At 47.6% G+C, this 12,500-nt stretch overlaps 2 protein-coding genes across 4 annotated transcripts in view; both read right to left on the bottom strand.

Moving 5' to 3' along the window:
* The window catches only part of LOC118286489 (alpha-tectorin-like), a 475,374-nt gene that overhangs the window by 61,622 nt on the left and 401,252 nt on the right, over nt 1-12,500 (bottom strand). The window lies entirely within an intron of this gene.
* LOC118285709 (neuronal PAS domain-containing protein 3) overlaps nt 1-12,500 on the bottom strand; it is a 223,500-nt gene that overhangs the window by 29,505 nt on the left and 181,495 nt on the right. For both annotated transcript variants that reach the window (XM_035609487.2, XM_047337720.1), the window contains exon 6: nt 7,210-7,390. In XM_035609487.2, the coding sequence (XP_035465380.2) occupies nt 7,210-7,390 (181 nt within the window). The remainder of the gene's footprint in view (nt 1-7,209; nt 7,391-12,500) is intronic.

Genomic DNA, 12,500 nt, shown 5'->3' on the forward strand with positions numbered 1-12,500 from the left:
CACACACACACACACACACACACACACAGACTATGTTTGACAATGAAAGAACAAATAAAAACAAACAACAGATATCAGACAGGACGGACGCCATGTTTGTTTGTTTGTTTGAAGAAACAAATCTGATCAGAATTAATTTTCATAAAACTTTACTACGAGATATAAAAGTGTAAAAGCTGATGTCAACTCTCTCTCTCTGTGTTTCAGACTCCGTCTGTCGTTCTTTCCTCTCTTAAATTCCTCGTCCCTCTGTTTCTTGTTTGTCCGGCGAGGACCTACCTTCCTTCCTTCCTCTTCCCTGTTTCCTTCCGTCCTTCCTCTTCCCTGTTTCCTTCCTTCCTTCCTCTTCCCTGTTTCCTTCTTTCTTTCCTTCCTTCCTTCCACTTCCCTGTTTCCTTCCTTCCTTCCTTCCTTCCTCTTCCCTGTTTCCTTCTTTCTTTCCTTCCTTCCTTCCTCTTCCCTGTTTCCTTCCGTCCTTCCTCTTCCCTGTTTCCTTCCTTCCTTCCTCTTCCCTGTTTCCTTCTTTCTTTCCTTCCTTCCTTCCACTTCCCTGTTTCCTTCCTTCCTTCCTCTTCCCTGTTTCCTTCTTTCTTTCCTTCCTTCCTTCCACTTCCCTGTTTCCTTCCTTCCTTCCTTCCTCTTCCCTGTTTCCTTCTTTCTTTCCTTCCTTCCTTCCACTTCCCTGTTTCCTTCCTTCCTTCCTTCCTCTTCCCTGTTTCCTTCTTTCTTTCCTTCCTTCCTTCCTCTTCCCTGTTTCCTTCCTTCCTTCCACTTCCCTGTTTCCTTCCTTCCTTCATGTCATTTCTATAAAACTCCTTTCTTCCGTCATTGTTTTCCTAATTTTCTCTCTTTTTCCGTTCTTTTCTTCTTTCATCAATCAAACCAAAAACCAGACTTTTGTCTTCCATCCTTTCTTTACTAACTTGCCTTCTTTCTTTATCTCTCCTTTCTTTTCTTCCTCTCACCCTCACAATATTCCTCTGTCCTCACCCCATCTCTCCCTCCTCCCGCTCCTCCTCCTCCTCCTTGGTCGATAACTTTCCTGCTCTTTCTCTCTCTCTCTCTCTCTCTCTCTCCTTGTTCTTCTTCTTCCTCCTCTTCTGTTCACTGCTCCTCTGTCATGTCCAAACTTAAACACACTCTTCATTTTACAGCACACACACACACACACACACACACACACACACACACACACACACACACACACACATACACACAAAGTTGGACCTTGAGAAGTTCCGTGTTATCGCCGCGGTGACAGACAGATAGCAGGAGAGGGGAGCGCTCTATTTGTCGCGGGGAGTCGCCCTGTCCTCCGCCGCCGTTATCTGAGCGGCTCCGGCTCCATTGTAAACAGCCGCCGCCTCGTTAAGACGCCTAATTAGAAAAAGTGGAATAATAAAGGCCTGTGATTGGCCATTGTGAGCTCTTTAAGATTCCATTTGGAGCCGCGGACGTTTAATGGAACTTAACCAGACGGATAATTCTAACTTTGGCAAGAATCCTCCTCCTCTGAAAAGTTCTTTGTTTGCCTCAAGTGGTTTTATTGCTTTTCTTCAAATGAAAAAATTAATCATGTGACACTGATTTAATTAATTTCAGAACTTTCCCAAAATGCATTGTGACTCGTTCTCCCAATGAGTGAAGAGGGAATCACTCACACACAGATCTGACCTTTGCCTCCTGGTGCGGACGGCATGTGACATTTCAAATGCAAACACACACGCACACACACACACACACACACACACACACACACACACTCACGCACACACACACACACACACACACTCACGCACACACACACACACACACACACACACACACACACACACTCACACACACACACACACACACACACACACACACACACACACACACACACACTCACACACACACACACACACACACACACTCACGCACACACACACACACACACACACTCACGCACACACACACACACACACACACACACACACACACACTCGGCGAGCTTGTCCTTGGGCCGCCGCCCGCCGGCCGCTCTAAATGACATTAAACGTAGGTTAGACTGTAAACTCGGGTAATTATGATAAATGCGAGCGATTATGACAAATTATTCTCCTCCGTTGTTGCTAATAGCGCAATTAGCGACAATAATCAAAGACTTATGATGTTGAAACAAGGCGACGCCGCGGACAATTAAGACGGCGAGGAGCTAATAACGGAGAACTTCTGGTGTTTCTCCTCCTGGAGGGCCGAGTCGCCGTCGCCTCCACACGAGCACTTTTGTTTTTCTAACTCATTTCTCGCTTCTGATGAGAGAAAATTGAAATAAATAACCAAATTAACTGCAGGCGTTTTGTGTTTGGAGTGAAATTAATCGCAGACGGCGAGCGGGTTGTTCACCGGGAGAACTAACCGCCGTTTGGACGAGCTGAACTTGGGAGAAGTTGGGACAGGTCGTTCAGAACAGAGGTTGAGAGGAGAAGACGAAGGATCGTCGCTGTGTGTCGAACATGTCGACGTCGTGCGGCGAGGCAGTTTTTGAGGTGGACGGTTTTTGCCTCTTGGTGACATCACCGACTTTAGACTCTCCCGTCATCGGATCATTTTATAGGATTGACGATTCCGTCATGGCGACGGGTCACCGAATGTGATCTGGACTCGGAATACTGGGAAACGAGGAAGAACTCAGGAAACGTGATGCTGGTGTTGGACATTAGGCCACGCCTACAATCTGGACTCGTTTTGGAGGAAGGTTCTGAAACGCTCAACATGAAAATGCTTAATGTGCCGAAGCAGCGATCGATAATCACCAAATTCCTCACAGATATGCTTCGTCATAAACATGTTGACCTATGAAAAAAAATCTAAACCGGACTCCTATAACTATGGACATTATGTTCCTTTAAGGGTTTTCACATTAGAAGCCTGTTATAATATAAAGGCTCAACCTGACGCAATGCGCCTAATGTACGATAACGTCCATAATTATTGGATTTGGAGTAAGATTTTTTCACAGCTGTACGTTATTATGACGAAGCATATCTGAGAGAAATTTGGTGATTATCGATCGCTGCTTCGGCACATGAAGTCCCCATTTGGGAGGTAGATTTTAGTTTTGCGAGATTCATATGGGATGATTAAATTTTTAAGTTAAGTGTGATCGTTTTGAATAGAGAGAAGTTTGTCTCCATAAACTTTTGCGAGCCGTGTTGCAATAAAATGAGCTTCCCAAAGGTTCATTTAAAAAACAGCAGCTGACAAGAGTTTTTGAGAAAAGTGTCATCATCCTCATCACCTTCATAATCATCATCACTCCAGTGAGGAGGTCGAAGGTCAAAGTCAACATCCAGCTGATGAGACGTAACGACGAGGGTGAAGAGTTTTCCCTCCTCTCACTTCAGATTCCTACATTACACTCGTGAGTGGATCGTTTCCGACCACTCGCCCTTGACGGATATTAGACAGATTGCGTCATGTGCGTTTAAAGATGACTCCCTTTAGCGGCAAGAGGCTGTTGAACGCAGCTTCAAGAGGAAGACGGCTCCTCCGCTCCAAGGTCGACGCGTGTTTCAACGCCTCCTCCGACACTTTGTGAGCCCGGATCAAAACCACCAGGTCGACGGAGACGGAGCGACCGGCTCCACTTCACGTGGGAGTGAAGCAACTTTGCGAACGTTTTAATTGCTTTACACGCGTGGGGGTGTGTTCCTTTAAGAGCCGGAGCGACGTTCACATGCTCGTCGATGAGATGAGACGTATATACACACATTTCATGTGATGACGTTGCTTTTAAACGAGTTGGTTTGTGCTGCCTCCAGTTTGGCCGCCGCCATCTTGTTTTTTCTGAAACCAGAAGTGACCATATTTGGAGGAGCGGGGGGCGTGGCCTGGCTGAGAGCTCGTCCCCACACGTGACGGAGATGTATCGTCTTTTTGAGTTCGACAGATATGGATATTTGGGGGGCCTGAGGCGATATCGATATCAATACAGCTGATATACAGCATATTAATCTGTCAATGATTCCTAGGATGTCGTTATCGTGATATTTTAATTTAACCATAAACTTTATCATAAACAACTAAAAAGAAAAGGAAAACACAAATTAAACCAAATATATAGAACTTGAATTTAATTATTTTTGCCTAAAATGTCAAACATAAATGCTCATTTTTTCCTGCATCGTTTCTTCTGTACATTAGAAGATGTGGACCATAATGTACAGAATGCACATCATGTCTTGAAGAAGACTTGAACGTAGAGATTGAACCATAAACATCAAAATGAAAACAAAATGTTTACTGCCGACTTTGTGTCTCATGACCGATTGTACTTCAGATTCTTTCCTTCAATTACCGTGTACTTGTACACATATTCACACTTGTACTTGGTTTGAGTACTGTTTGTACTTTAGTGCTCGTTCACTTTTGTGCGTCTGCACGAACTTCACATCCCTCCACGAAGTACCACGTGTGTTGTCGTCTCTGTGTATATTTGGCTGCAGATCAATTTCCCCTCGTGTGGAACAATAAATAAAACCTTGAACCTTGAACCTCAGATTCTCGTCCCATCCGGTAACCGACTCCCTGCGTCTTCAGCGATCCTCTCTCTCTCTCTTCCCTTGTCCTCCTCCAGATGAAGTGAGCACGAAGACAAACGCGGCTCTATAAATCATTAACATACAGAGTGTGAAACTTCTCCGAGAAACAAAGGCAGCAGCATCGATCGATCGATCCGGAGGCTGACCGGCCCAACGCAGGAGAGAGGAGGCGAGGTGATGAACGAAGGGAACAGAGACGCGTCCAGGAGGAGGAGGAATTGGAAAAAGCTCAACTGGACACGTGAGCTGGTGCAAAGCGTTCGCCAGGTATCGACGAGAGCGTCTGTGGAAATGAATTAGTCACCGTCTGGAGAGGAGGAGGATGAAGAGGAGGAGGAGGATGAAGAGGAGGAGGAGGAGGAAGATGAACAGGAGGAAGAGGAGGAGGAGGAGGAAGATGAAGAGGAGGAGAAGGCGGAGGAGGTGGAGGAAGATGAAGAAGAGGAGGAGGAGGAGGAGGAGGAAGATGAAGAAGAGGAGGAAGATGAAGAGGAGGAGGAGGATGAAGAGGAGGAGGAGGAGGAAGATGAACAGGAGGAAGAGGAGGAGGAGGAGGAAGATGAAGAGGAGGAGAAGGCGGAGGAGGTGGAGGAAGATGAAGAAGAGGAGGAGGAGGAGGAGGAGGAAGAGGAGGAGGAAGATGAAGAGGAGGAGAAGGAGGAGGAGGTGGAGGAAGATGAAGAAGAGGAAGAGGAGGAGGAAGATGAAGAGGAGGAGGAAGAGGAAGATGAGGAGGAGGAGGAGGAGGAGGAGGAGGAAGAGGAAGAGGAAGAGGAGGAGGAGGAGGAGGAGGAGGAAGAGGAAGAGGAAGAGGAAGAGGAAGAGGAGGAGGAGGAGGAAGATGAAGAAGAGGAGGAGGAGGAGGAGGAGGAAGAGGAGGAGGAAGATGAAGAGGAGGAGGAAGAGGAAGATGAGGAGGAGGAAGATGAAGAGGAGGAGGAAGAGGAAGATGAGGAGGAGGAGGAGGAGGAAGATGAAGAGGAGGAGGAAGATGAAGAGGAGGAGGAAGAGGAAGATGAGGAGGAGGAGGAGGAGGAGGAGGAGGAGGAGGAGGAAGAGGAGGAGGAAGAGGAAGAGGAAGAGGAAGAGGAGGAGGAAGATGAAGAGGAGGAGGAAGAGGAAGATGAGGAGGAGGAGGAGGAGGAGGAGGAGGAGGAGGAGGAGGAGGAGGAAGAGGAGGAGGAAGAGGAAGAGGAAGAGGACGGGGACGTAATGTTCAACACAAGATTCATCAACTAAGACAAAACTAAAGTGTTTCCAATGAAACCGATTATGGAACCGATATTTGACCTGAACCGACACAAAGTGGTGACAGAAACATGGGACAGTTTGATCAGATGAATTGTGTGAGCAGATCTACGGTCTGACGTGAACATGTGGACGCTGCCGCTCCTCCTCCTCACGCTCACTTCTTACTCCTCTGGACAAATTAACATTGAAGAGCACATACATGAATCCTAATCCTCCCTCTCTCTGGTCACACCGTCATCACATGCAGACATGTCCGTCTGAAACCTCTCGCTCCCTCTTCGCTCTCCTTTTCTTTGGAGAAACTAACATTGCTAAGTGCTCGTGCACGTTGGAACACGTCCCTACATCCCTCGCCTCCTCCTCTCGCCTCCTTTCTTTCTTTCTTTCCATGTCTCTCTCTGGGAGAACAAACACCTTTGTCCTCGTCTCCTTCGTCTCTCTTTGGCCAAACGAACGCTGGGAATCACCGAGATGTTCACACACACACACACACACACACACACTGCTCTTCCTCGTCAGTGTCTCAGTGTCATCCTGTCTTTAGGGCAGATTAGCTTTGGGGAAACTCCCCTCCCTCCGTGTGGTACATCCTCTTTTCTTTTCCGTCTCTCTCAGACAAATTGACACTGACAACTGCGTACATGTTCTCTCTCCGTCTCCGTCTGCCGAGCAGTGGGAGGCTCCGTTAGAGGTTTACACAAAGTCAAAGAAAAAAAATGAAGAAAAAGAACAAAAATGTAGAACTCCAATTAATTTAAAGCCCCCCCCGCCCCGCCCCGCCCAGCACCAATCAGCCCAGAGTAAATCCGCGGCAGATCTAATTACCGCACTGTCTCCAAAGACTCCGGCCGCCGCAAAGCCAATCTTCTCCTCCTTGTTTGAACAGACTGATGAACTGACGGAGAGATGGATATCAAGTCATTCTGTTTAATTTATAAATGGATTTCACCCTAATACTTAAATTATCATCAGAGGGAGGGGGGGGGGGCGGGGTGAGAGAAAGAGTCCTGAGCATGTGGTGAAGGATGGAGAGATGAATAGACCATAACGCACTTTATGAATGTGGGTCGGGCATACAGTGTGATTGACAGCCGGCACCGTCCAATCGGTGCATGGTCGCAGGTGTAGTCAGGCCACGCCCCCAAATTCTCCGCCCGGTTTAAAAAAAAAACAACCAACATGGCTGCTGGTCAAAAGACTTCGAAATGGCTGCTCACAAACCGACGGGTGACGTCACGGCGGGTCGACTCTCGGGACGAATATTAGAGAACAAGTGACGTAAGAAGGCGTCAACGTTTCGAGGGCGGGAGGAAAACTAATACACTTTCATAAATCCAAGTCTTCCTGTTTCCCTCCCTCCCAGTTTTCCTACCTGGCTCCGGCGTCTCCGAGTGCGAGGACGAGGAGGCCGAGGACGCCCCGTCTTCGTGGACCGCTCCCTGGGACAGGGACGCCCCTCGACCCGGGGGGAGCTTCATGCCGAGCTGCTCCGCCATCTCCACGTGGTCGCCCGGGTGGACGTAGTCGAACGAGCTGCTGCCGGTCAGCTCCACCTGCGGACGAAACAAACGTAAGACGACCTCAACGTCGAGATTATCTTCACTTCCTCCCTCCTCCACATCCACACTTCCTTCCTCCTTCTCTTCCTCCTCTTCCTCACTTCCTTCCAAACTTCCTTCCTCCTCTTCCTCCACATCCACACTTCCTTCCTCCTTCTCTTCCCCCTCTTCCTCACCTCCGTCCTCCTTCTCTTCCCCCTCTTCCTCACTTCCTTCCTCCTTCTCTTCCCCCTCTTCCTCACCTCCGTCCTCCTTCTCTTCCCCCTCTTCCTCACCTCCTTCCTCCTTCTCCTCTTCCTCCTTCTCTTCCTCCACATCCACACCTCCGTCCTCCTTCTCTTCCCCCTCTTCCTCACTTCCGTCCTCCTTCTCTTCCCCCTCTTCCTCACCTCCTTCCTCCTTCTCCTCTTCCTCCTTCTCTTCCTCCACATCCACACCTCCGTCCTCCTTCTCTTCCCCCTCTTCCTCACTTCCTTCCTCCTTCTCTTCCCCCTCTTCCTCACCTCTTTCCTCCTTCTCTTCCCCCTCTTCCTCACCTCCTTCCTCCTTCTCCTCTTCCTCACTTCCTTCCTCCTTCTCTTCCCCCTCTTCCTCACCTCCTTCCTCCTTCTCTTCCTTCACATCCACACTTCCTTCCTCCTTCTCTTCCCCCTCTTCCTCACCTCCTTCCTCCTTCTCTTCCCCCTCTTCCTCACCTCCTTCCTCCTTCTCTTGCCCCTCTTCCTCACCTCCTTCCTCCTTCTCTTGCCCCTCTTCCTCACCTCCTTCCTCCTTCTCTTCCCCCTCTTCCTCACCTCCTTCCTCCTTCTCTTCTAATCCATCATTTTGTCACTTTTCCTCCCAACAAGTCATCCAGCTTGTTCTTCTCCTCTCCATCCTCATCCTTCCTTCCCTCCTCCTCCTCCTCCTCTAATCCCTCACTCGGCAGCCGTGGAGAATCGGCGGCGTGCTTTTTCTTCTTCTCTCTTTCTCATGGAAATGGAATAAATAAGCTCGTTCTTATTAAATAAACAGAGTCTCTTCACCTTAAAGACTCTCATTAGAGGAGATAGAAGAGGATTTGTCTTTGCTAATTGGAGATGAGACGAGGGAGCGCAGCCAAAACCACAGCTACACCCGCACACACGCACGCACGCACGCACACACACACACACACACACACACACACACACACAGATCCATGTCAAGGTTACAAACACACACAAACACTCTCACCCATTTTGTGTAACAAACATGTACACACACACACACACATCATTTTTAAACGGCCGAACACATCACAGACATGTGTGTTTTCGTTTGTAGCAAAACAAAATCACGGCGCACATTTACACACACATGCTAATCTGGTCGTGTGTGTGTGTGTGTGTGTGTGTTCAGGTTTTTGGGGGTCCACTGGGACAAAGGGGATTACATGGGTGTAATCCCGTTAATAAGAAATCCCTTTAAAGCAATTTAGTCCCCTCATAAAGTCTCATCTGGAGCAGAAAGTGATGATTAAGAAATGAGACTGATCACTGAATCACACACGCGCGCGAGCCGAGCCTGGTGCACCATGGGAGTTAGTGTTCGTGTTTACACGTTACAGTGCTAATTGGATCTACATTGTTCTTCTTCGCAGTAACACGACGACTTTTAATCAATTAAAAACTTGGCAGAAGTGTTTTACATAATTACACACAGAGAAACGAGGCGGAGAGACGTTCAGACTCAACGACACCTTGGAGGAACCGTCGGACCGTACAGACGCATCGCGGCAGGCGAAGGTTCCACTTGTTCCAGGTAAAGCGTAAAAATGGTTTTTTTTACTGACGTTATAAGTGAGAAGTCGAGTCATGTTCTCAAAGAGTCGCCCTCTGCTGGTCAGGACACAGAACACAGGCTTCAGGCTCTTATTATTTACTTTCTGTGGGTTGAATCCTTTGGTTTTTACTGAAAGTTGATTACGGTCTCACATGAAACTTGGACCATCGGATGAAAATGATGTGCAGTTGGTTCCCAAGAAGTATCGGACCAGTCAGCCAGATGGTGGCGCTCCAAAAAACTATATTTGACGATTTCTTTTTCTTTCTTTGGGGACATTTTAAACTATATACGTCTCACACATATTTTGGGGATACTTTGCATAATGTGAAATGGTTAAAACAGTCAAATCCATAGAATTGGATTTTGAATCATGTACTTTGTAACACGAATGAGGCGTTCGAGGACCCTCGGGAGCGGAGTTTTCGTTGTGACTTTAACATAAAAGCGTAACAACATAAAAACCTGAACATCCAAACATGAGCACGTGAAATGATATTGACATGAGCTTGCGCAGTGCGTTCACGCAGCGGCGGCTCTGTGAGCTCAGTTCATCAGTGACGCTCGTTGTGAAGCATCAGTCACGCGCTTTAAGAGCTCGGCGCTAACATCCAGGCTCACGTCCCATCACTCAGCCTGTCGCCCGGACCAACATCCGTCAGCGGGTCTCTGCATCGCACTCTGCGCAATATGGAAAATAAAGTGGCTCTGATTTGTGGCTGTGTTGTTGTTTTTTTTCTTTCTTGCCCGGCCCGCAACAAGAACACGTGCTGGAGACGGTTGATACGGCAACCCCAGTTTTTTTAATCAGCCAGAAACCTTGGCAACCACGAGCCACGATACATCATGTTCTCCTCCCGGTGATTTAATACCATGATAATGTTTTGTTCTTTCCCTCCCCAGAGTCTCTTTGTCTTCATGGGACGGAGCGACACTGGAGCGAGATGGAGTTCACGATGCAGCGGGAGAAGTGTTGCCAGGACAAAGTGTGTTTTCGTCCTCGGAGAGTTCAAACCTGTTTGACAAACATTCTGCTCCACGAGTAAAACTGGAGACAGAAGAACTGAGACCTACGACACAAACTAATCACAAATTAATCTGTAATCTATAACTGTCCGTCAACATTTGGACAAAAAACGTAGAAGCCTGCAGATTGTGTTTGTGTTGTACAACAGTAAAATCTGACAAGTTCCAAAAAGGATCCCGATTATCTTGAAACATGTAATTAAATATGAGTATTATTCTAAAATGATCATGTTTACTTTTGTATTCTTGTTGATTTGACTTTAGTTGTATTTACTTAATTTAAGTTAAATTCTCTAAATTTAAAAGTGATATGAATATATATATATATATATATATTTTTTTTAAGCAGATTAAAGGGGCACTAAGTAATTTTAATCCGATACACTTTTGTGAAAATCTTCCTCACGGTCCACAGACTGTCGGTTCTGAGCAGGCAGAGCGAAAACATCCTCTTCCACAGACTCCGCCATGTTTCTCGTGGCTCAGAAGGGACAAAACAAAACACTGGCTCTAGTGGAGGCCGTCCATTTGTCCCCTGAAGGCCACCGTAGACTGTCCATCACACTTGGGAGGGGAGGGGGCGACTGGAGGGGGGTTATCAGATGATTGAAGTCTGCAACTTCACCACTAGATGTCACTAAATCCTACCCACGTGTCCGTTAAGTAATATGGACGCACACACACACGCGCACACACACACACACACACACACGCGTGCCCGTAAAGACACATACACACGCGCGCGCACACACACACACACACACACACACACACACACACACACACGCGCGCACACACACACACACACACACACACACACCTCAAAACAGTGAAAAACCTCTGTGTGACTTTGCAAAGTACTAATCAAATAAATTGATGTTGGCTCGCAGGGTTCAGAATTAATTACAGCATTAAACATTAGCTAAGTGGAGTAATATTCCAAGTTTGATAGTTCATAATTATTCCGCTGTTAATGATTCATGGGGCGCTGGCCTCCGTCAGGGGGGGGGGCTGGGGGCAGGGGATGGGGGGCGAGGGGGGGGTCTGGGGGGCGGGGGCGGGGGCGAGGTGCAAGGGGCAGGGGGAAAGAGGCGAGGGGGGGGGGCGAGGGCGAGGGGCTGGGGCTGGGGGGGCGAGGGGCGAGCGAGGGGCGGGGGCGTGGGGCGAGGGTTCTAAAGGGTTTTCCGTGGCGGCTGGTCAAAGGTCGTGTGTGGCGATGAACTGTTGTTTTTATAGTTTAAGAAAACAGTTAAAAATCCATAAACTACACGAAAGCAGCAGCATCACTTCGTGTTCACCTGCAGAGTTTACACACGTGTTTTGTGTTCGTGTGGACGATATGCACAAGTGAAGTTGTGTGTAGATGCATCACACATCGTGTGTGTGTGTGTGTGTGTGTGTGTGTGTGTGTGAGGATAGAGTCAGTCTCCAGTTGACAGCACAAGTGTGTTATCAGTCAGATGAACGGAGACGAAACCTCTATTGTCAGCAGGAGTATGACGACACACACACACTCTCTCCCTCACACACACACACACACACACACACACACACGGTGCCCACAACCTTGTCAACAGCTCAGAGGATGACAAATGAACGGTCCATTATGAACTGTTTGCCACAGTGTGTGTGTGTGTGTGTGTGTGTGTGTGTGTGTGTGTGTGTGTGTGTGTGTCGTGCCAGCTCTGATAAATGGTGATTTATTAGGCAAAACAAAACACACAACACTGAACGCAATCACATCATCTGGATGAGAGAGAGAGAGAGGGAGGGAGAGAGGAGGAGAGAGAGAGAGAGGAGGGGGGGGTGAGCATAACAATGAGTCACAGATGAAACATTAATAGGTTCAATTGTTTAAAACTGAACTAATATATTTAGTTTGTTTGTTAAGTGGTGTGTCTGACCCTGATTGGTCGACAGGTTGTTTACTAAAGGTCGTGTTTATTAACCGATACAGAACAGAATTAAATGTTCCCTCGTTTAGGTAAAACTGTAACCATGACGACTAGTTAGACCATGAATCTAACCTAACGTAACCTCATCTTGACCTTGACCTAACGTAACCCAACACTAACCTTAAAATGTCCCCATCATTTGTGTGTGTGTGTACACAGATTCAGGTCCCCACAATACTAGCAATACACACACACACACACACACACACACACACACACACACACACACACACACACACACACACACTTTCTCGCTCAAGATGTGCAGGTGAGGTGCATTCTGGGTACAGGATGGACAAACACTAAATCACACACTTGAG

This window comes from Scophthalmus maximus, chromosome 15, assembly GCF_022379125.1.
Source record: "Scophthalmus maximus strain ysfricsl-2021 chromosome 15, ASM2237912v1, whole genome shotgun sequence".
NCBI classification, from domain to species: Eukaryota; Metazoa; Chordata; class Actinopteri; order Pleuronectiformes; family Scophthalmidae; genus Scophthalmus; species Scophthalmus maximus.